Below are 25,825 nucleotides of genomic sequence, written 5' to 3'. Positions count from 1 at the left end.
AGTTTCAGCCAGGTTGATGGAGATTCAGATTTGGTACCCATCTGCCGGCTCTGTTGGGGGAGGGCCCAGAAAGGAGCAATGGCCTCTGCCAGCACTTCTCTCTGAGAGAAAGCTGTCCCCCCAGCTCTTGCCCTGATGCCAGGTAAGTCAGTCCCTCCCTGTATGTTCCTTGCACCTTTTGATGGCTGCCCCAGTGCTGGAGCTGACACTGTGAGTCTGAGTAAGTTTGTTCATGGGCCATTTAAGAGGAACTTTCTTGGACTAAATGAGCCCTCTGTCTCACTCAGCTATAATCCCTGCTGGTTTTTACAGCCAGAGTTATGGGGCTTCTCTCCCTGGCTCTGGAAGCTTGTGCTAAAGGGCCTGGTGTGGAACTGGAGCCCCTCACTCCTCAGGGGGAACCTCTACAGATGAGATATCCCTCCCAAATTTTATCTGCCACACATGGGTGAAGATAGTCCCTTTTATGTCTCTTCCCATCATACCAGTCTCAATGTGGCTTCTTTTTTTATATCTTTATTTGTAGGATATCTAGATTTCAGGCAGCTCTGAATAATGATTATTCTGTAGTTTTGTTGCAATTCTGATGTGGTTGTGGAAGGTGCTGAGTACTGCATTACCTTCACTGCCACCTTGACTGGAAGCCTTGTCCACAGTGTTCTTTACACTGTTTTCCAAGATCTGCATTTGCACTTCTTCTTCAGCTTTATTTGCCATATCCTCTTCCTCTCCAGGCACCAATCAAAACAGTTTTTCTTCAATTTTCTTATAGCTCTTTCTAATTTTCAATTGTTATATCCAAAACAACATTTCCCCACTTTGTGACTGGCATACATTTAGTTAATACTCAGATTCAATATATCTGCATAAAACATTCTCACTTCTCTCTCTTTTTATAATCATTTTTTCCACTTGTAACCATTTTTTTAATGTAACAGTAGGAATCACATATTAATTCTTTACTGGGGTGTCCCATCGCATGTAGCAAATTTACTAACTCAGAGTAGATACACAATATTGTTGAAATGTCCTGATAAGATTAAACACTCTTAAATGAAATTCTAATTTTGCATATTCTAAAAATTAATGACTATATTCACTGATTTTTGTTGTCTCAAAATCTGAAAGAATTCCTGAACATAATATGCAAATCAGAAATAGTATGCTGAATTGATATATATATCTTTCTTAAACATAAAATATCATTATAAGTAATTTGCTTTTAGATTAAATCCCTAGACACTTTATCCCATGACATCTGTGAGCATTAAGACAAAAGTAAAAGAGAAAAATCAAGTGTAAAAACAAAAATCTGCCTAAAGACTCAATATAATGGACCATGCTTATAAGTTTATCTCCCCGTGACTAGAAGAAATAAGTAACTCATTTGTCTTAATCAGCAAAAGAAAAAAGAGAACAGTTTATATAGCATAAAGCACTACTGATTAAATGTTTGAGTAATTAAATTGTCCTCAGACCCCTAATGAAAAGCTGCAGAAGTATTTGTCATATTTTCTGAGCTCAACAATTTCATGAAATACAGTTAAATAATACCAGGACACTGAATTGTGTACACTTTCCTTGTTCACAGATCTTTTCCTGTGCTCCACCAGTAACAAATAGTACACTCTATAAGTTTTAAATACCTATCATTTTATAGGTTGGATCTTGTTGTTGAATTGTTTCCCTCATTTGAATAAACTTTTTTTTTCATTTTTATTTTTTGGTTATTCAATTACAGTTGTCTCATTTTTCCCCCATTGCTCCCCACTCCCAGCCCATCCTTTCTCCCACAATCATATCCCTTCCCGTTGTCCATGTCCATGAGTCATTCATATACGTTCCTTGACTAGACCCTTCCCTTACTTATCCTCCTTCTCTCCCTCCCCCCTCCCCCCTACTGATGACTATTCTAGTCTTTGCCTATTTAGTTCGTTTCTTTATGTTGCTCTTTAGTTTCCTGTATTGGGTGATATCATATGGTATTTTGCTTTCTTTGCCTGGCTTATTTCACTAAGCATAATTCTCTCTAGTTCCATCCATGTTGTCGTGAATAAACTTCTAATCTTTAAGTTTTATTTAAGCTAAGGATGTCTATTTTGTCTGCATCTCAAGGCCTTAGGCAAGTGACTTATAACTTAGAAATTTATTTCCCTCCCCTGTAAAAGAAGATAGTTGATCTGGATGATCTCTAAGGTCTCTACTAGCCACAAAATTTCATAATCCAGAAAAGATATTTCCTACTTAGCACTAATAAGATACACTTAAATACTCACACATATTTTTTAATACTTACAATAAACAACTCAAATTGAAGAGCTTGAAGTTAAAATGAACACTGAAAATTTAATTTGGCAATATAGCATCAAGCCTAAATGAACAGATGGCATGTATAGTTCCAGAAAACTTAATTCTAGGCAATATATTGCCTACAATTAAAAATTGTCTTTACAAACTCTAAAATAAATGATGTTTTAATTGGTGCCCAACATGTAAAATGAGCAGAATACTCACAAATACTCATATGCTGTCAAAAATTAAGGCCTCCCAGCCACATTGGGCTATTAGTCCCTCTTGGTGATAATCATTTAGAGATGAGAGTGACTAGCCCTTTTTTGTGGGCAAGTATTTTCAAGTTCATTGCTGATGTCCACATTCTTCCCTTGGTCTGTTTCACCTATTCACATATGCTGCCTAGCACTTGTGGGGCTGGATTTTAGTCTTCATTCAGAGGAAGTTAATGTTAGTGAATGATCAGGTGGCTAAAGAGTCATATTAAAAGAAGACTCATTAATTCTAGACTTCTTTAAAAAAGTAGTTGGATGTTTTAGAAAATAATTCTATTTGAAATGGTGATTATTCTAAAAACTGTGAATATTAATGTTATATTATTTATGAAATCTATTTGTTTCTTTCAAAGTAGGCCAAATAAAGTTGTTTAGAAAATTTTTAGAATCTCACTGTGTTACAGCTACATAAGCGAGATTGAACACTCTGGAGCAGTGGATTAAAGCAAGCAAAGTTTTATTAAGCCGGCTGTCGGGCAGAGACCCTGTCTCAATAGTGCACCGACAGGGGACTAGGGTTTCGGGCAAGGGTTTATATAGGATTTGGCTTTTTATCTTTAGTGAGATGCAGCTCATTGGGGAGGAGGATGGCAGCACAGGGCTGCAGGAGTGTCAAACAGAAATAAAGTTCTCAGGGCCAGAGGTTCCGCAGGGCTAAACGTTCTCAGGGCCATAAAGTTATCTCCAGCAGCATAACTCTTCAGCCAGGGAGTGATTCTCTGCGAAGCAATTTATCTTCAAAGGGCTGGATATTCTGTAAAATATAACTTTTCACAACAGTTACAAACAAGACACAAGCAAATGGAAGGTGATAGAGGCTGTGGTGCTTTTAGCTTGTAAATCACCAATTGCTACTCCTCCCTACATTCCTCTCTCCAAGGCTTTTTAGCAAGTCCCTGCTACATCTTACAAAGAACATCTGAAGCCCCTACATATTTACATATTTAGCAAACCTCTGCAACTTTCTACAGGGAATAGTTGATGCCTCTACAACTGTAAAATGTGTAGTATAATACACATGTCTGTCAATCTCTTCAACACTTGACATAAATTTTATATACATACTTAATACTAAATAATTTTTCTTTAGATAGAATTAACAGACTTCTCTTCATTTTATTTGCTAAGAGATAGATGTATATAAATTTCATTTTTTTCAGAATCTATGTTCTAATATAAAGTTTTATTTTTTTGGTTATAAGGGACTTTACTTATCCTAAAAACATTTTTTAAAAATGCTATTTTAGTGTAAAAGCAAGGAAATATATGGTTCAAGCTTAACGCTTTTTAAAGGATCATGGTTACAGTGATTATTACACCAAGGCATATTCTATTATAATTTTACAAAACCCAAAAGCATTTTCTATTTTTATCACATTCAGACACACACTTCAATATACACACAGATGTAGTCAGAGCAAATTATTAATTGTATTCTTTGAATAATGAATAATGGTTTAATATTATCAACAATGAGATGGTATTTTTATTAGACATAATTCTGTTTCATAATATCCTAATAATTTATAAGAAAGTAAAAGGCTTTACAAATCAGTGTTTATTTAACTATGAAAACTCTGTTAATGGTTCTGAGAATTATACTGTTACAGTTGTCTTAATTTCCCTTCCCTCTGCTCCCCTCCACCCAGTGGCCCCCCTCACTCCAGTTGTCCCCCCCTTTTAGTCCATGTCCATTGGTTGTGCATATAGTTCTTCTCAGCCTCTTTCTGTCTACTCCATTCCCTCCTACTATGCTTCTTAATTCCTGTACCATCTCTCTCCCTTTCCCCCTTCCACCTCCCTGCTGACCTCCCCCCAATATTTTCCCCATACCTATAATTCTTTTTCCACTCTCATTGCCTGCTTAGTTTGCTTTTGTTTCTATTCCCTAGCTTCTGTTGTTGGTTTTTATGATGCAGTTTTCATTTTAATGTTCATAATTTTGATCCCCTTCTTCTAAACCAGTCCCTGTAACATCTCATATAATAATGGTTTGGATCTAATGAACTCCTTCAGTTTTACTTTCTCCTGGAAGCACTTTCTCTGCCCTTCTATTCTGAATGACAGTTTCGCTGGGTAGAGTATTTGTGGCTGTAGGTTTTGATTTTCATTACTTTGAATATTTCTTGCCGGTCCCTTCTTGCCTGCAGGGTCTCCTTTGAAAAATCAGCTGATAGTCTAATTGGGACCCCTTTGTACATAATTCTTTTCTTCTCTGGCTGCTTTTAAGATTCTCTTTATCTTTAATTTTTGACAATTAATTATAATGTGTCTTAGAGTGGTTCTTCCTGGGTCCAGTTTTTCTGGAGCTCTCTGTGCTTCCTGGACCTGTAAGTCTGTTTCCTTCCCCAAGTTCGGGAAGTTCTGCTTCATTATTTTTTCACATAATTTTTCTATTTCTAGTTCTTCTTCTTTGCCCTCTAGCAATCCTATAATTCGAATGTTCATTCGTTTATAGCTGTCCCATAGGTTTCTGAGCCTCTCCTCGTATTCCTCCCTTTTTGTTTCCTCTTTCTGCACTGGTTGACTGTTTGTTCCTTCCCTATGTTCCAATTTGTTGATTTGACCTCTGGTTTTCATTTCCTCACCATTTGTCTCACATGTGTTTTCGTTCACTTCAGTATGACTAGCTTTCATTTCTTTCCCGTCTTGTTCCAAATCTTTTGTTAATTCTGTAAGCCACCTTATGACTATAGCTCTGAACTGAGCCTCAGAAAGATTTCCTATTTGCTCATTGGTTAGGTCCCTCATCTGCTGCCTGGTGAGCTGCGTCACCAGGATTTCAGTCATGGTCTGCTTCATCCTGACAGTTTACTGTTTACCTTTGCTTCCTGGGCGGGCTGTTGGGGGCGGAGCCCCATGCACTCATCACTACCCGGTGACCGCAACCTTTTTCACCACTCTGTGGTGCTTTGTGTGGGCGGGGGTCCAAGATGGATTCCTGCCATTACTCTCTGCCAAGAAACCGGCTCACAGTCCAAGGCAATGCGAGGTATGCGTTCCCCAGTATTGGAATCGCCATCTTCCGGTTCTCGACTACAGCCGGGATTGCTCCCCTGGCTTTCCTCACAGTCCCACCACTATCCCCGCTGCTACCACAGACAGCGCAGCCTGGTCTTTCCATCCCAATTCCAATTTCACCCCTCCTACCCATCCAGATGAGCACCGCTGGTTTATAACTTCATATGTTGGGCTTCCATGTAGTTTTATTTTCTGGAATTTCTGGTTATCTTTGGTTTTGAGGTAGTTGTATTCCTATTTAGTTGTGGAGGGAGACAGAGCATGTAAGTCTAAGCCTCTATCTTGGCCAGAAGTTCAAAAATTTTTAAATGTAACTTTGACTAGTGTGGCTCGTCATTTCTATTTCATGTTTTCTGCCCTATTGTACAGTCCAGATATTTGACAATTTTTCTTGAAATTTGAATATCGACAAAATAATATATCACAATGCCCAATTAAACAAACTATTTTTTTATCTTTACTAACATCTGGCTAATGGTTCTAACATTATATTTTAGAATGGAAAAAAATTTTAGTATCTGTTTTTATACATGAAAAACAAAACCATGCAAATGTTTAATATTTCCATCTAGTCATGGTTACTTGTCAATTATCTCAAGATTTTGTGCAGTGTGCTTTACAGGACACAATTATACACACACAAAAGAAATTGAAACACTGGATATGGCAATTTTATTTGTCTGAGTTATATAAGTATTTATCCTTTTTAAATTGACAGCTAAAACTTGGTTTGCTTTAAGAAGTGGCTTTTTTAACAAGAAACATATATTCCATAATCCCTTAAGAACTACTTTGGTTTCTATGAAGTGTTAAGTATTCTTCTAGTGCCTCTTCCAGTAGCAATAAAGAGATAATGGCTAATATCCCTTCAGCACAGCAGGATGGAAGAAGTGCTTAGCCAGTAATTTTATTTTCAAGAGGTAGAGTAAAATGAGCATGGCCTTTGGAATCAGACTTGGGTTACAAATTACTCTTCCCCCACTTAAATGTATAAACTTATACAGGTTGTATAACTTTACCAATTTTTTAAAGAAAAAGAAAAATGAGAAGAATAATACCTACCTTGTAGGGCTATCATGAGGTTTGAACAAGATAATAACTATTACGGAGCCTGACACACAGTAGGTATTTCATAATTGTTGTTTGCTTGCTTTCCCCTTTCCTAGCCAGCTGCCTGGGTGGCTCCCTCATGCTCAGGACATGGCATTAGAGTATTTGTATGTATATCCTTAGTCTATAGCACAGAGAAGGCTATCCCATCAAAAGTGTGTAAGTTGTGAATTCCAAATAAGTTGTATGTAAATTAACTTTGGTAAAATTGTGTCATATTAAATACAATGAGGTATTATTATCTCTTGTAAAAAAATTTACATGTTAGATTTGCTTCAAATGGCTGCTAGTTTCATTCAAAAGATTGGTTAGGCCAAATACCTTCACAAATCTCAAATACTTTTCACATGTGACCTCTTCTCTCCCTCCAATACATTTACACAATGGAATACTACTCAGCCACAAAAAAGAAAAAGAAAAATTTACTTTTGCAACAATATTGATGGACCTGGAGAATATTATGCTAAGTGAAATAAGCCAGTCAGAGAAAGACAAATACCATATGGTTTCACTCATATGTGGAATCTAATGAACAAAAGGAACTAACAAGCAAAATAGAGACAGACCCATAGATACAGAGCAAGATGACACCTACTGGGAAGAATGTGGGGGCAGGTGCAGGGATTGAACAAAAAGGAAAAAGGGATCATGGACATAGACAATAGTGTGGTGATTGCTGGGGAGAGGGGAGTGGGTGAAGGTGGAAGAGGGTATTAGGGGAACCAATGGTAATGGACTAAATACAATTAAAAAATTTAAAATAATAAATAAAAATAGTTATTGACTATCAACTCTGTGCCAAGCATTATGCTGGATGCTGGTGAAAAAAATGATAATTATGCCCTGACTGGTATAGCTCAGTGGGTTGATTTTCAGTTCCATCCCCAGTCAGGGCACATACCTGGGTTTCTGGCAGGTTCCCAATTTGTGGGTCACACAAGAGGCAACCAATTGATGTTTCTCTAGTATATCAATGTTTCTTTCTTTCCATCTCTTTCTCCCTCCCATATCCTTTCTCTAAAAAATAAATAAATAAAATCATTTTTTAAATATTGATGATTAAAGCAGAGACCTTGCTATCACAGTTATGTCTGGTAGTACACACAGACATTAAACAAATATAACAAATTATGCATCCAAAATAAATTATGACACCAGTTATTTAGGAAGACTAATATTCATGAGAACAGTTGTTTCTAAAACCCACTCAGATATCTGCTAAATAATATTTCATTCCATTTTTAATTGATGTTATCCATTTTCATGATGCATTTAAATGCTTTTCAGGAAGACAGCTGTGTCTACTCTGATGAAGAAAAGCTTTCAACATATTTAGACTTTTGAAAAGTGTCTCTCTAGCATAAAAAGAATCCTACTGCAATTATGTGATGCAGTTATATAGTATATAAAATATAGATGATGAATTGACTGTTTCCATTAAGAAGTCATTTAAAGATAAAAATATACTCCAAGTCTTTGAATGCTAAACAGTAAATCCATGGGTGCCTTTCCCTCTATACTGCTTCATGACTGGAAGTTGATAAGAAGAGAACCGAACACATACCTGTTATGATTTATGTACTTTTTAGAATAGGTATCTATTCTCCTTTCACCTTCCTTCCTTGTAATGGCTCACTTATTGGAGTCCATATGTTTATTTATTAGCAGTAAAAAAGAATAATATGATCTTTGCAGCCCCCAAACTACTGCTAGGAAAGTCAACTTCACACTAAATGGAATTTTGCTTTTCATGCTGAGTATTGCAAATAGCCTTCTGCTTATTCCTTTATAGACCCTGGAAGAAAAATGAGCCATGTGTTTCCATTATGATGGCCTGACTCTAAAAATACGTATACAAACAAGCCTGTATATTTTCAGTGAGCTCTCAATTAGTTTAATTGGTTACTGAAATATGCTTCCTAGCCAAGATGTCATAAAACTGAAGGAACATGTGTGCAGGGCTGTGCAAATGTCGCCCATAACTGTATCTCATCATAATTCTCAATGGCATTGCCCAGACCAGAGCATCTTTGGAGCAGACATCTGAGAAAGTGAAAGTACTTCATTGTGACAGAACTAAGAGAAATATTTTTGTGTAATTTGCATTTCAACTTATCATTATGACGATTACCTTCAGTAACTTTATGTACGATAGCTAACCACCATTTAGAAGTCTTAAGAAAATTAGCTTTTACATATTAATAACCTGTGATGATGCCTTACGGACATAAATTAATGAATTCTGGGCTCAGCATGTTCTATCTACCATCTGATTGAGCCTTTTCAAACCTGAGCATGAAGAGCTTATCATTTTAACATCAAATAATCAGAGAAAGAAAGAAAATGTTTAACTAACACTTCCTGACTTTGTAAAGATTTCAAATAAACTGTTGGTGTTTTGAGATAAATTATTTTAAAAATCTAAATGGGTGATAAGATTTCTTTCAGAATAAAGATAAATGGCAAGATTCTGAAAATTAATAGGTATAAATTAGATAAACACAGGGTGGAAAACAATAATCACACAACCTAGGACCAAAGACTATACAGTGGGGACTATGCAGAGGGGAACTAAGCAGTGGGGGTGGGGGGGCTGTGCAATGGGGTGCAGTGCAGGGGAAGGCTGGGAAGAGGCTGGAAGACCTGCAATTAGCATTTCACATGCAGCTGCAAACTATGCTGCTGGATAAGCTCACAGCTTTATCATATTCTGTGAAAATTCAGTGTATAAAAATAACAATACAGCATCATCCTAATAAAAATATAAAATATAGGTATTTTTTCCACTTGTAAAGAAGATGATTGTCTCATTACCTGGTTTTTAAGTTGTCAAAAAATTAATACATAGTTATGGACATATTTGACTTTTCTTATAAAGGATCATCAAATTAAATTTCTATGTAATAATAGCTGCCAGTTTTCAGAAACTAAGCTTTAATTAAAAGCTAATGGTGAGTTGGTGCACTGTTGAAATCGGGCAGAGAATACATGAAGAGACTAGAAGTAATTGCCTCCACTCTGGATAGAAATAAAAACTTTTAACTGCCAGAGCAAACTCAGAAACTCAAAAGTAGATTTTTGTGGCTTTCAGACAGTCATTCTGCACTCTCCTAGTGTATCTGCTTTCCTTATTTCTTTTACCAGAAACTATGATTTCAGTTGAACGAATATTAATTGAACACTTTCCTTATGCCAATTTTAGAGCCTGAGAATACATCAGTGAACAGGTCAATGAAATTCCCTCTTATAGCAACGGAAGTAGTTGGGCATACAGCTTACTGTAGAGTGCACACTCCACCCTAAAGCATTCATATTCAAATAAAACAATTTCTTAGGGACAAATAAAGCTCATATTCCCTAGGTACAGGGTGTCAATTGGTGATACTTGTGGCAGATATACTGTAACAACTCATAAATCCTGTTATCTTAGCTCAGAAAATGGCAACTCAGACAAATGTGTCCTATACATATACAAATTGAACAGTATAAAAGATAATTTAAAATTTTTAGCATTTTTTTTCTTTTTTGTTCTTCTCTCTTCTCATTTCCAAGACCAAATATGACCACATGCCATATATTACACTGTTAATTTTAGGTCGAGTTTTGCATAGCACTTTAGTTTTTATTGATTCCATTTTACTGACACTTTTTCCAGCTGCAGGTTCTAATCATGTTTCTGTTGCCATAGATACAGTGAATTTCAAAAAAGGAATAAGTAATTAAGACTTTTTAAAAAAAAAAAACAATTTTTAAAAAAGTGTCTGTACTTTAATCTAGCTGACTCAATAGGAAAAAAAAACAGCAGGCCCAAAAGTAATAATTTTAAATGTTAGATAAATTTCTATAACCTATCTTTTCACATACTAAGGAATAAATAAAAAAATTTTCTTACAAAATGTAAATGATAATAGTAACAATAAAATGAATTAAGTAATATATGTGTTCTTTTTGAAATGTAAATATCTATATAAAGAAATAAATTGTTATTTTCTTTTCATCTTCTCTCTATATATCCTAACCCTTCTTTGTGACAGAAAGGGCTAGGGAAATTATTCACAGCAGTAGACTTTCACAACTGCTAACAATTTGAACCAATTTGCCAAAACCATCAAAGCAGGAGAATTTATTTACTTTGGGATTTTATCCATGTAGTAATGGCCAGTAGTTTGGACAGTTGAGGCAACATGTAAGTGCTAAACATCTATTATGTTTGTACTGAATAATGCAAGGGAAGGGAGAAACAATAGCCCTTCAGTACCAAGACCATATACTCAGCACAAAGCCTTTTATTTTCCTTTACAATTCTTATAATTTATCTATATTTGTGCACAAACTCATCTCGAATGCCAGTTCATATGTTCTAATTACCATTTTTAACATTATTTGCATTGGTAAAATATAAGAAGGAGGCTTGTAACCACGACAACTAAGAATTGGCCCTGTGGATTTGGGTGTACATTGAGACTTTTGTCCAACTTGATCTAGTTTTAAAGAATTCTTAGGTTGCCTCACTGCTCTAGTCATAGGTACATTCTGTAAATTTCCTCTCTTCTAGCTTCCTCCTTCTTCTTAATGTTTTCCTGATTCTTCTTTCCCTGAGTTTATTGATTCAACACATTCTATTCCAGTAAATAAATTAATACATTTCCCTCCTCCAAAATTAACATACAAAATTTTGATTAATACTACCCAATTGTTGCTCTAATATTTTAAAATATTTTTAATTATGGGTGACATACAATATTATATTAGTTTTAAGTGTACAAGCACATGATTTAACTTTATAACTTACAAAGTAATCAACCTGATAAATCTAATACCCATCTGACACCATACATAGTTATTAGAATGTTATTAACTGTATTCCTTATGCTGAAATTTACATCCCATGACTATTCCATAATTATCAATTTGTACTTCTTAATCCTTTCACCTTTCTCATTCTCCCAACCCCCTTCCATCTGGCAACTGTCACAATGTTCCCTATATTTATTAGTCTGTCTCTGCTTTGCCTGTCTGTTTATTTTGTTTTTTATATTTCACATATAAGTGAAACTATAGAGTATCTGTCTAACTCTGACTGACTTATTTCCCTTAGCATAATACCCCCTAGGTCCACCCGTGTCATTGCAGATGGCAAGATTTCATTCTTTTCTGTGGTTGAGTCATTTTCCACTTTACAAGAGTATATGTGTACTCCTTTTTAATCCATTCATCTATTTATGGACACTGAGATTGCTTCCATTTATTGGATATTGTAATTAATGCTGCAATAAACATATGGATGCATATGTCCTTTTGATTTAGTGATTTGGGTTTTTTCAGATAAATACCAAACAGTGGAGTTACTGGGTGCTTTGTTGTTTCTTGTTATGCCTTTGTTTTAAAGTCCAGTTTGCCTGGTATGGGTTTTGCTGTCCCAGCTTTTTGTCTGTTTGTTTCCATTTTCATAAAATATCTTTTCTACTCCTTTACTTTCAGTCTCTGTGTGTCTTCCAATCTAAAGTGAGATTCTTGTAGACAGCATAGTGGATAAGGGTCTTGTTTTGTTATCCATCAGCCACTATGTGTCTTTTGATTGGAACATTTAAGCAATTTACATTTAAAGTTATTTTTAACAGATATATACTTATGGCCATTTTATTATTCATATTTTAATCTTTTTATTCTTCTTAAGGAAGACCCTTTAACATTTTATGTAATACTGTTTTAGTGAGGCCAAACCCTAGATTTTTCTTATCTAGGAAGCTTTTTATATGTCCTTACTGGTTTTAGGTCCTTGCTTTTCATCACTTTGAATATTTCTTGCCAATCCCTTTTGGCCTGCAAAGTTTTTGATGAGAAATCACTGACAAACTTATGGGAACACCATTTAGGTAACTAACTGCTTTTCTCTTGATGTTTTTAAGATTCTCCACTTGTCTTAATCTTTGGCATTTTAATTATGATGCATCTTGGTGCAGGCCTGTTTGGGTTTGTCTTGTTTAGGCCTCCCTGTGCTTCCTAGACTTGTATGTAAATTTCCTTTACCAGGTTAGGGAAGTTTCTCAATATTATTTTTTAAATAGGTTTTAATTTTTTTCTTTCTTCTCCTTCTAGCACCCCTATAATACAAATATTGGCAAGCTTGAAGTTTTCCCAGAAGCCCCTTACATTATTCTGCTTTTTCTTTTTGGTGTTCTCATTGGGTGTTTTCTGCTTCCTTATCTTCAAAATCACTGATTTGATCCTCTGCAGCATCTATTCTGCCTTTGATTCCCTGTAATGTGTTCTTCATTTCAGTTAGTGTATTATTTATTTATGTTTTCTATCTCCATTTTTATGTTTTCTATCTCTTTGTTGATATTCTCACTAAATTTGCATACCATTTTCCTGGGTTTATTTACCATCTTTATAACTAGTGTTTTAACTCTGTGTCTGGTAGATTACTTAACTTAATTTTGCTCATATCTTTTTCTGGAGTTCTGTTCCTTCATTTGTGACATGGTTCTTTGTTTTTTGTTTGTTTGGTTTTGGTTTTTGGCTTTCATTTGGCTCTTCTGTGTTTGTTTTTATGTGTTATGTAGAGCTGCTACATCTCCTGGGCTTGGGAGAGTGGCTTTATGTAGTAGGTGTCCTGTAGGGCTCAGTGATGCAGCCTACAAGTCACCCAAGCTGGGCTTTCCAGGTGCATCCCCATTGTGGGCTATGTGCACCCCCCTGTTGTAGTTGAGACTTGATTGCTGTTGCCACATCAATAGGATGGATTTACCCCCAGGGTGATGGACTGTGATGACTGGCTGGGACTACCACAGAGGATCTGCTGTGCAGTGGTCCACCCCATGGAGTAGAACTAACTTTTGGGGGCTCAGGTACCTGACAAGTTCACACCTTGAAAGTATCACTTGTAGAGGTGGTTGAGGTGTGATTTGGTGTGGTCTGAAGCTGTCCGCTGAGTTCACTGACTGGGGCCTCTTGGGATGAGCCACAAAGCAATCTGTAGATGGCTGACTAATGCCAGAACTGGAGTCACTTAGCAAGAGGTATAGTAAGGCCAGATGCTGCATGTTTGAGAGATTTTAGGAAAGTCTTCATCATGAGCCAACATGAGCCATTTGTATGTAAAATCAGCTAGAAAGGGATTGGGTGAGCCTGCAGGCTGGATGGGGCATGGTCTCAGAGAATCACCAAGGTGGGATGAATTGTGTTAGGCAGGTTGATGGAGACACAGACATGGTGTTCTTCTGCCCACTTTGTCAGGGGAAATCTCTGCAAAGTCCTCTGCCAGGACTTCTGTCTGGGAGAAAGCTGTTCCTCTGATGCCAGACAATTTAGTTCCTCCTCGTAAGCCCCTGATGCTTTGTTTTGAGCTGCTGCCCCAGTGCTAGAGTTTAGAGCCAGTGAACCTGGGACTGACTTCAGCAGCCCTCTGGCTCATTTAGCTAAAATCTCCACTGGTTTTTATAGTCAGAAGTTAGGGGGACTTTTCTTCCTGATGCTGGAATCCAGGGCTGGAGGGCTTGTTGTGAGGCTGTGACCTCTAGCTCCTCATGGGGAACCTCCACAGCCAAGATAACTCTCCTGATTTATAACCACCACAAGTGGGTGTGAGACTAGCTTGTTCTGTATTTCTCCCTCCTACCAGTCTTGATGTGCCTCCTTCTTTGTATCCTTAGATATAGAGCTTCTGTTAAGATAGATTTATGGGGGTTTTGTGTGATGGTTATTCTGTAGTTTAATTGTAACTTTGATGTGATTGTAGAAAGTTCCAAGTACTGTGTTTGCCTATTCTGCCATCCTGACCAGAAGCACTTTAATATTTTTATAAACATTGATGTAATATCTAATCTTAATTGTATATATAATCCTAGTAGCTGAGAGAAATACATAGTTTATCATAACATAGTAATAATAATAAGATAATAACCTTTCTGAAAGAATAATAAATAAGATTAAATAAAATAAGACTTAAAAATATATTATTGTAGCTTGTTCATCCTTTTGTTCAATTAGTAAATATATGCATTAAGGAATGTAAGATGAATAAGCTCCAGGAAACTCATAGCTATTGCTAGGGATTGACAGTATAAAAATAATTGTGAGGAGTACAGTTAAGGAAGTTCAGTTTTTTAAGAAATTCACAGGATTGGTGATTCACAGAAAGGCCAAAATATCTGGGGGGCTATGCCAAATATAAATTTGGATGAAATTTCTATCTTAAACTACAATGTCTTAGTAATAGAAGGGGCCAGTAAAGACTTCCAGTTCCAAAATTATTACTGATTCTATAATATAATTTTTTAAAAAACAATGAGTATTAAATTTTTAAATGACATTATAAAGATGCATGACAAGTGTATAGAAAATACTCAAAGGATAGACCTAGGAAACTGGAAACAATTATATAATTTTAAAATGAGGTGTACACTATGGTTTCCCTTGGGGGAATTTGAATTAACATAATTTTCAAGTCTTTGGATCAAGAACTGGCTTGAAATTGGAGCTAGATTATCATACAAGCCATGCTATAATCTTACTGAAAAAACATAGCCTTAGTGACTTGTCATGAGTTCTACACACAAAAATAATAATGATCTGTCATGAGAATTTTTACATAATTATCTACTCTCATGTGATTTTTCTGTACAAATTCTGAATTTTCTAGGACCCCATAACACACACAGAGAGCACATACAAACACATGGGGGTGCTTAGCAGAGTAAATGCAAAATCACAAAATCACCTTGGAGAAATATTTCTCCAAAACAGCTTTCTCTAAATTCTCATAGGTAAACTTTCCTAAAATGAGTTCACAATTCAAAATTATAAAACAAGTATGATGACAACTCACCTTGAGCTAGTATTACAACATACAAAAAGGAATGCTAATTTTATTTTTTTAAATAAAAAAGGGGAGGTGTTAAATTACCAAGGATTTCAGATAATGGAAATAACCAGCAGATATTTAAATACATACCTGAATTTAAACAGATATGCTTTAAATGATTAAACTTATATTTGACTACAGTATTAGACAACAATGACAACTGGGCAATTTCTGAGGTTAAAATGCTTAAATGTCCTTGTACTATTCAAATGGATTGTGGAGATAATTATCAATACTAGAATATTATGACTAAGATGGGGAAGTAGGAGACCCAGACCTCTGTCCTTCTGTAAAGAACAACAATTAGACAGCTATTCACAAACAAAATAGCTGTGGAAGACCTCAGGAAGCAACTAACAAAGTTTCGAAAACATGTAGAGCAAAAAAATCTGAGAAGAACCAAATAATAAGAGTAGGAGAGAAAGTTAAATATTGCCTGTGTTATCCTATATCCCAGGCTGGCACTGTTTGGTGTCAAGAGGGAACTTCTTAGCCCCCACCCAGTTCTCTTGTCATGCGAAAGGAGTGCAGGGTGAGTCTCCAGCTCCCCCAGCTTTGGGGAACTGCACGAAGGACCTGGTTCAGCTTCACACTACCCAGACACCAGCAAGGCCGAGACGTCTAGAAACAGCACAGGAATGACCTTGGCTCTTAGTAGCTTGATTGTCAAGACACCCAAGTATGTTTCGCTGCTGAAAACCTCAACGGCTCTTCTGAACACTGCAGACCCCCACAGCTTTCATCACTGAGGACCCCCACAGGCGGCTCTGGGCAAGACAGAGCACATTTCTCTGCTAAGAAACCAACAATTACAGTAACCACCCCAAATACCCTCCTTAAGCTTCTGTCCTACAAGTTTTCACTTTCACAGATGCCAATAGTCTGAGTTCCTCCCCTCACCCTTCCTTTCTCCTTCTGCTGGAACCCAGGCTCTGCACTGACAGCCAGTCCCAACCTCTTCAGCTATACGCATGCAAGATGCCTGCCTAGGTCCCTGCAGCCACTACCACTGCTGTGTGCTCCTTCAGCCACAAACACAAGTGCCCACTTGGCAAGCAAGGCCCCCACAGCTGTTTATGGGCCTGGATCTGGCACTGACCACTGTCATGGGTCTGCACTGCAGTGCTTGCTATAGCTTGTCACTGTAGCTATGTACCTAAACACCATCAGCTTTGACTCCATTGGAGAATATAGATATTATTTAGCCAAAAAAGAAAAAAAGCATGAATGAATGAAATTTTAGGGAGTAATGCTAAGTGAAATAAATAAGACAGAAAAATACTATATCATCCTACTTATATATGAAGTCTAAAAGCCAAACTCACAAACAGAGAGTTAATTGTTGGTTGCCAGGGGCTGCAGGTGAAAAAAATAAGGAACTGTTTTTCAAAACTTATAAGCTGAGTAAGCTCTGAGATCTAATGTACAGCACATTGACTATAGTTAACGATATTGTATTATATACTTGAAAGTTGGTCAGAGAGTAAATCTTAAATGTTCTCACCACCACAATAAAAAAAAATTGCTAATTATGTGAGGTGGTGAATGTACTAACTAACCTATTGTAGTAATTATTTCACAATACACAAGTATCAAGTCATCGTATTATATACCTTAAACTTACACAATACTGTATGTCAATTATAGCTCAATCAATATAGGAAAATTTTATAAATTTATGTACATCACATTAAGGGCAAAAAGAATAAATTTAAGAATAAATATTACATATATAATTTTCTAAACAATAGAGGTGAGAAAGGAGCATTTAAAAAACTTTTTAAAAATAATTTATTTGTTTGTTTTGTTTTATTTTTAGAGAGAGGGGAAAGGAGAAAGACAGGGAGAGAAACAGCACTGTGTGGTTGCCTCTCACTCGCACCCGCAACAGGGGACCTGACGTGAAACCTAGTAATGTGCCCTGACTGGGAATCGAACACATTTAAAAAACTTATTTAACCAAGGAAGATGTATACTGTTGAGAGAGATATAAATTAGTACATAGTTATGGAAAGAAATTTAGTGATATTACTAAAAGCCTTCAAAAAATTCACATATCTTATTTCATAATTTAACTTCTAGCAGTTTGCCTTAATGAATAATCAGAGATGATTGTCGTGAAAACATTAGTCATAATAGCAAAAACATTCAAATATTCAATATTAAGATTTTTAAAAATAAACATCAGCACACATATCAAACAATATTCCTTGAAAACTTCCCTATAAAATATTTATTGAATACTTACCATGTATAGGCACACCCCTAAGTACTGGATAAAAAGATTATTTCACTTATTTGTTGCTATATAAAAATCTATCCCAGACTTAGAGACTTAAAATAACAATGATTTATTTTGTGTATGCTTTTACATTTGGGGCAAAGCTTATTCTCTATTCTATACAGCGTCAAACTAGGATAATGTAGCTGAGGACTTAAATATCCGTATCTAAGATAAGTGATTTACATTTCTGTTAAGTTAATTTTGTCTGTCAACCTGGAGCTTAGCTGGTGCTGAGAGACAAGAATAGTTATTCATTTCTATGTGTGCTTCTTCATGTCACGTGTTCTTCTTCATAGCATGATGTCTGGGTTAAAAAAGAATATTGTCTCTCCAGAGAAAGACATCCATAGCCTCAGAAGTCACATATAATCACTTTGTCATACTTTAATAGCTGAGGCATTCACTGAAGGTTGCTCAAGTTCAAGGTGAACAATCAGACTCCAGTTCTGAATAGGAGTATCAGAATTCTGGAATATAACATGAGATAAGAAATACAGCTATCACCATTTTGGAAAATTCACAGGGGCAGGGAAGTGATGAAGTTAGGTACATAGATCTGAAGTTCAAAAGAAAATTTTGAAGTAAATGGTATATTTTGAAGGATTATGATTACATAGGTGGTAATTATAGCCCCAGGATTGGCCATTTTCAATAGAATTGTATTGAAAGTGAAGAGGAGAGTTTTAAGATTTACCAACGTTAAAGGAGCAGGAGAACGAACTGTTCAGACATTAAGAAAAATTTTGAGAAAATGGAAGAAGACTAGGGTGTGGTGTTAATAAAGCAAGGGAAGGAAGTGTTTGAGAGACTTGCCCAAAGTTTCAAAGACAGCAAAGGATTGCAGTAAGACAGGAGATAAAATGTAAAATTTAGAACATAGTTGGTCATTAGCAAAATGGATGAGTGGTTTTGGTGACTGGGAAGTGTAGGAGTCGATAAATTGGAAACAGTGTAAGTAAAAATCGCCTTTAGTAAAGGTGACTGAGAAGGGATAGAAAGAGATAGAAAGCATTGGATCAAGAAAGTTCTATGTTTTATAAAATGAAAAAGAGTTAGCCTTGTTTAAAAGTATTTCAAGAAAGCATTTTGAGAAGAGGAAAATTGAAGTGCAGGGGAAAGGAAAGGGCAATAGATGAATGGGGCCATGTGTTCTTCCTGGACATGCTGCAGTGGTGATTGACGTCAGGTTCAGCACATTGCTCTGATGTCCCACCTCTTGAGAAACTTAGCTAAGACTACATCTTTTGACTTGTATGTGATATAGGGCTATAAAATATCACAAACCAGACAATAAGTTCACTTGGTTTGGCAACTGGAATATAGAATCTAGAATGAAACTAGGTGACTACTTGATGAGAAGACATTTAATTATCTGACACCATCAGATAAAAGATGAATGGATTATTACCATGAATTTATGTTATGTGTTTAGTTACATTATACAGAATCCAAGTGATCTCATTAGTGAAGCATAATATAGAATAGCAATTAAAATTGTGGGTTATTTCACTGAAAGACTTATCTTCATTAGTGTTTGTATTCCAAAATATGTATCAATCTAATATTATTGCATCTGTTTATTGACATCATTAATTCTTGTTTATTTTATTTAGCTATCTATAAAAGATTCAGTTTATTCCCTTTTTGTACTCTAAACACATTGATATTCAGTTTAGTTCAGTCTAATTAATTGATAAGTGCATTTATATAATTTAAGTTCCATTGTTTGAATAATTATTTGTATGACAACAATAAATGTCATTAGATATAATGAAATCAATTTGATTTAAGTATTTACAAATCTAAATTATAATACTAAATATGGAAATAATTATATTTTAAAATTTAGTCTATTGGACTAAAAAGAATACTATTCAGGGTATCACACTGAGAGTGTAACATTGAATATTTGACTATCTATTCACACACATAGGAAATTCAATAAGTCTCACATAACAAGCATATAATGTAGATTAAATAGGCCAAAAATAGTTCAAAAGAATAATATTAAAACTGGACATTTGCAAAGGGAAAGTTGTGAATGACATAAGATAGCCAGAAGCAAAGTTATTACTTTAACTCTTAACTATAGTTTCAAACTTAGTTTATTAAAGGCAAAATAACAGTTAGCTATGAAAAGAGAAGAGATACATATTTATGATGATACTAATACATAGAAGAAGATAGAAGATTAAATATCATGAAACTTTAAGTTTATTTATTATCAAATGCAATAAATTAAAATAAGTTAAATAGTATAGCAAGCACAAAAGTAGTGGAAAATCATAATGATTTCTGAAAACAATATAGTAGGAACAAACAGTAGAGGAACTTTGCACAGGGTATATAAGTTATTTTTGACCTTTTTAAAATAATTATAATATTTTAGCACCTAAAATGTTATATTGGTTCAATATTTGAGATTGATGAAATAAGGAGTGCTGTTGGGCTTTTTAGGGAGAGGGATATACTGCGGGAAAGGGTCCATGCTTGCTCACCAAGTGTTCTCATGCAAAGCTGCATAAGTCCTCCTAGAGAATTTGTAGGGTTCCAAAAAACTCACCATTTAAACACCAAAATTTGACAATAGTAACTCCCATAACAGAAAGTATTAGTAAATGTTCATTATATGCATGAGTAATTTAAAGTGCCAGACTTGTAAATCCTGTGTACTTACATTTTCTTGAACAGTATTAAAATCTGTGTGTAGTTTCTGGACCAAATTGAAAGTGAGCATCTCAGATGTGATGTCTAAAGCTCTTCAGCTTTTTTTTTTTTTCAGTAAGTAAAATAACATTTAATAGAAACAGATTATTTATAATTTAAGATTGAAAGAAGCCCCTCAATTTGCATGAAAAATCAAGAGAACAAGAAAATGTGACAATACAAAGAAGTACCTCTAATTTTGTTAAATGTGCAGCACTTATAGAAATATAGCCAAAGTCTTGATGAAACATTCACAAGGTTAAGGCCTGATCCTGCAGCTTGATTTTTCAGGTCATTTCAGGTACAAAACTAAAGTCAGTTGAAATCCAAGATTCCCAAATGTTACAATATAATATCTCATTCTTGCAAGAAAAATTATAGCTAGTCATACTGCCATATCAAACTTTCCAAGTTGGTCAATCTACTCGGGTGATCAAATTCTAGTTCCTGGGTGAACATAGAACATACACAGTATCTCTTACAGCACATTATCTAAAGAAGATTAACAGCATTCATTTTCAGTTCATTGTTACCCTCTTATGTTATAATTACATTGTTTAGATTCTATCCCCAATTTCAAGAGACACAGTAAACAAGAACAAAAGAAACATCTTTATATTTTATTAATTTATCTTATTTAATTATGCTTCATAATTTCCCAAAACCTATTATTACTTTAACAAAGCAAAATCTAATTTCTTTGTATCACTATGAACTACTCCTGAGATATATACCTGTAGTTTATTCAATAGTCTAGGCTTTTTAATGAACTTAGCAATTACAATCAGTGACCAAAATGAGAAAACATAAAAATTTTATAAAACTAATAACTTCTTAAACTAGCTATATAAGGCAAGGAGAACTAGGACCTTTACCCATGTGATAAAGTATAAGAACTTGGAATTGAAAGAGTCTTGAATTATGGAGAACTTCTAGCCAAGATGGCAGCCTAAACAGACATGCTGTGTCTCCCTCCACAACTAAGAAGGAATACAATTACCTCAAAACTAGAGACAACCAGAAGTTCCAGAAAATTGAGCTCCATGGAAGTCCAAAAAATATATATAAAGAAGAAATATTCATCCAGACAGAGTCAGAGCTGGGGCAGAGAGGATGTGGTGTGGTGGCGGTGGCAGTGGTGGCAGTGGCAGCAGCGGCAGTGGCAGGCCAGCAGAAAGCACAGTCACATTTTTAAAAGTCAGGAGGGACACCTGGGGAGCATTCCCAGCTCCTGACCAGACCTCACAGCTCACGGTTCCAGTGTCCTGGAAAATTAAGCCTCATTGCTTCTGACTATGCAGACCAGTGGGGGTTGGGGTGGAGGAAGAAACTGCAGGTCTCTCATCAGAGTCCACTTGTTTAAAGGCCCCCCACGGTCCTAGAACATTCCCAGACCCACCCACTCTGGGAAAAACAGATAGGGCAACAGCTAGAGAAGTGCCAGTCCCATACTGAGGTAGGATAAGTGCCCGGAAAAGGGGCGAGTGCTGAGCAAGCAGCATTGTTCCCTCTCAGACCCCTCCCCCGCATCAGCTCCACAACGTGGTGAAACAGGTCTCCCTGTACTGATGAATACCTAAGGCTCTGCCCCTTACAATATAACAGGTGTGACAGTTCTGCCTAAGACACAGAGGCAGACAAACACAGGAGCCTGTCAAGTTGAGACAGAGAACTATGGCACCAAAAAAGGGAATGGATCAAGGTTCCAGTGGGAGAATTAAGCAACAAGGAGATAGCCAACCTAACAAATGAGGAGACAGCCAACCTAACAGATACAGAATATAAAACACTGGTGATAAAGATGCTCACAGACTTGACAGATATCCTTAAGTATGGCAAATGCATAAGGGAAGAAGTAAAAGCTATTCTAAATGAAACAAAGGAAAATCTATACAAAACAAGTGGTGAAGGGAAGGAAACCAGGGTTCAAATCAATGATTTGGAATATCAGGAAGGAAAAAACAGTCAACCAGTCCAGAATGAGGAAACAAGAATTGAAAAAAATGAGGAGAGGCTTAGGAACCTCTGGGACAACTTTAAATTACAAACATCTGAACCATAGGGGTGCCAGAAAGAGAAGAGGAAGAGCAAGAAATGGAAAACTTATATGAGAAAATAATAAAGGAAAACTCCCCAACTTTGGTGAAGGAAATAGACATACAAGTCCAGGAAGCACAGAGAGTTCCAAACAAGCTAGACTCAAAAAGGACCACACCAAGACACATCATAATTAAAATGCCAAAGGTTAATGATAAAGAGACAATATTAAAAGCAGCAAGAGAAAAGCAGAGAGTTACCTACAAAGGGGTGCCTATAAGACTATCAGCTGATTCCTCAAAAGAAACTTTGCAGGCAAGAAGTATTCAAGGTGATGAAAAGCAAGGACTCACAACCAAAATTACTTTCTCCAGCAAAGCTGTCATTTAGAATGGAAAGGCAGATAAAGTGCTCCTGGACAAAGTAAAGCTTAAGGAACTCATTATCACCAAACTATTATTATATGAAATGCCAAAGGGATTTACTTAAGAAAAAGAAGATTAAAATTATAAACATTAAAATGACAACAAACTCACAAATATCAACAATTGAATCTAAAAAATAAAAACAAAATCCAACTAAGCAAACCAGAATAGGAACAGAATCATAGGTATGGGGATCGTTTGCAGGGTTATCAGCTGGGAGGGGAAAAGGGGAGAAATGGGGAAATGGGCAGGGATTAAGAAGCATAATTGGTTGGTACAAAACAGACATAGGGAAGTTATGACTAATATAGGAAAGGGTGAAGCCAAAGTACTTATATACACAACCCATGGATATGAACTAAGGGGTGTGGGATTGCTGGAGGGAAGGGGTTATTGGGCAGAGGGGAGCAAAGGGGGAAAAATTGTGATACTGTAACAACATAATGAATAAAATATACTTTTATAAGAAGCCTTGAATTATGTATAAACAGGAAATGAGTATCCCTTAATGCAGGTTTTTATCCTTTGAAATGTAAATTACCAAACATCACCCAAATTTGAACTAGAAATCAGTCATATCAAAAGACTGATCAAAACATGACTGGGCAAGGGGTTTGAGAAAAAATTTTTCTCTATGAATTTGTCCCATTGTCCTTGCAATACCTGGGAAGATGGAAAAGAAAGGAGAGGTGAGACTGGGCACCTATTTACCCTGGGTTCCCTTACTTCAGGAGAACTTGGTTCTACTGGGTTTGAAATTTTTGTCTATGCCTTGTGGTCTACCTAGAGGCTACAGAAGTTGGCTGCAATTGCACTAAGCAACTACGATATCCCAATAAAGACTTTCCAGACAGCATGACTTTTATTTTCAAACATGATTCAAGAGAACTCTAATGTTGTGATAAAAAATGAAACTGCCAATGGAAAAAAATAATAATTTAGGCTGAGTAGCGAGCAAATCCAGTCCAATTCAAACTAGAAAAGATAAGCATATAACTTCCAAAAGATGGAACGCTGGTAATTTAAATGTCCTTATAAATATACATAAAATTTTTCAAAATACAATATTTTATTTTCACATGCAAGAAAAAGATACAGAAAATTTTTGAATTTGTCACACTTAAAAGGTCTTTTGTATAAGATTTGCCACATTACCATGGAATGCTTATATTACCTCATTTTAATTAAATTTTCTTTTAATTTAAACCGAATTCTTGAGAAAGGAAGCATTTCACCCGGTTATCTCAATTAATTGTACACTTGACTTTTATCCTTTTCTTATATTCCTGACTTACCATTGATTCAGAGATATCTTTTTAATTTCATAGACTGTAGGTAGATGTGGAAGTTAACAAAATTTTAGTGTGCTAATGTTTGTTTGTTTGTTTGTTTTTTCCTTCTGTTTCAGTCTGTTCCCAGTATTCTAGAGGAGTATTTGCCATTTTTGGACTCTATGATAAGAGGTCAGTACATACCTTGACCTCATTCTGCAGCGCCTTACACATCTCCCTCATCACACCAAGCTTCCCTACTGAGGGGGAGAGCCAGTTTGTGTTGCAGCTAAGGCCTTCCTTGAGAGGAGCACTCTTAAGTCTGCTGGATCACTATGAATGGAACTGTTTTGTCTTCTTGTATGACACAGACAGGGGTAAGTCATAATACCACCTCTACATGAGTAAAACTCTAATTTTAACCTGAAATGGCCTGGTTACCTGTGATTTAGCAAAAATACTTTAATCCCTAATGTGGATAAAAATCAAAAAATGGTCAATGTGTACTATCGGTACTTTTATCTTGGCTCTGGGGGAAATTTTCTAATTATGCAAGCTTTAAATCCACAAGGTTACTCATGAGCAAACTATGTTTGGTTATGTAGTTGAAATTAAGAGAAACAATCCTTAAAAAATTTCTCTAATGACATTTCAAGTACTGTAAAATAAATAAGTCTTTTACTTCAAATTCAATGAGTTAATGTTGTGGAACATCTTAAAATAGTATCAAATTGAGCCATGGCTTTGAGTTTGAAATATAAAACTTTAAATGAGTAATTGAAGGATCCTAACAATGACAATGGATTTAGTAGTAAGGCTCTGCTTGTTGGCAACCTTTCACTTTGTCTTTAACTATAGCTGTAATGATTAATGAGTGATATCATATGACTCACGTGTTGAAGAAACAAGGTGGATAACTAACATTAAATTATTGGCAATCCACACATTTTTGTAACAAGTACGTTGATTTTTTTTTTTTAGTTGGAGACATAACTTAAGAAGTTCATACTTTATTTTCAATTGTTTTTTACTTAGTGACTAGAATAATGGCAACATGCTATATTTCAAAATACACATGACCTGTGCAGTTTTGTTTTTCCTTAAAGTGTGAGATTGATGAGAAGACAAGAAGTTAGCATAAAAGTTGAAACAGGCAACATTTTAAGAACATCCTTGAATCAGATTTTATCCTTGAAATGAGTAAAACAACAAACAAGCCAAGATAAATCTTTTGAAGATATAATCGCCTTCAAAAATCTAAAGCATAATTTTCCTTTTTTATGCTTTATTGATTATGCTGTTACATTTGTCCCAATTTTTTTTCCCTTTGTTCCCCTCCACCTAGTGACCCTCCTCCCTCCAGCTGTTCCCCCTTCTTAGTCCATGCCCACTGGTTGTGCATATAGTTCTTCTCAACATCTTCCTATCTACTCCACTCTCTCCTACTATGCTTCTTAATTCCTGTACCATCTCCCTCCCTTTCCCCCAACCCTCCCTGCTGACCTCCCCACAAAATGTTTCCCATACCTTTGATTCTT

General features: G+C 35.8%; 1 protein-coding gene across 2 annotated transcripts in view; it reads left to right on the top strand.

The window, feature by feature from the left end:
- Positions 1–25,825, top strand: part of LOC150018845 (glutamate receptor 4) — a 430,718-nt gene that overhangs the window by 132,831 nt on the left and 272,062 nt on the right. For both annotated transcript variants that reach the window (XM_090265888.1, XM_090265887.1), the window contains exon 4: positions 24,425–24,664. In XM_090265888.1, the coding sequence (XP_090122014.1) occupies positions 24,425–24,664 (240 nt within the window). The remainder of the gene's footprint in view (positions 1–24,424; positions 24,665–25,825) is intronic.

The sequence above is a fragment of the Furipterus horrens genome, unplaced genomic scaffold (assembly GCF_987537825.1).
Source record: "Furipterus horrens unplaced genomic scaffold, mFurHor1.1.pri manual_scaffold_2, whole genome shotgun sequence".
NCBI lineage: Eukaryota > Metazoa > Chordata > Mammalia > Chiroptera > Furipteridae > Furipterus > Furipterus horrens.
This window is presented reverse-complemented; position numbering and strand designations above follow the sequence as displayed.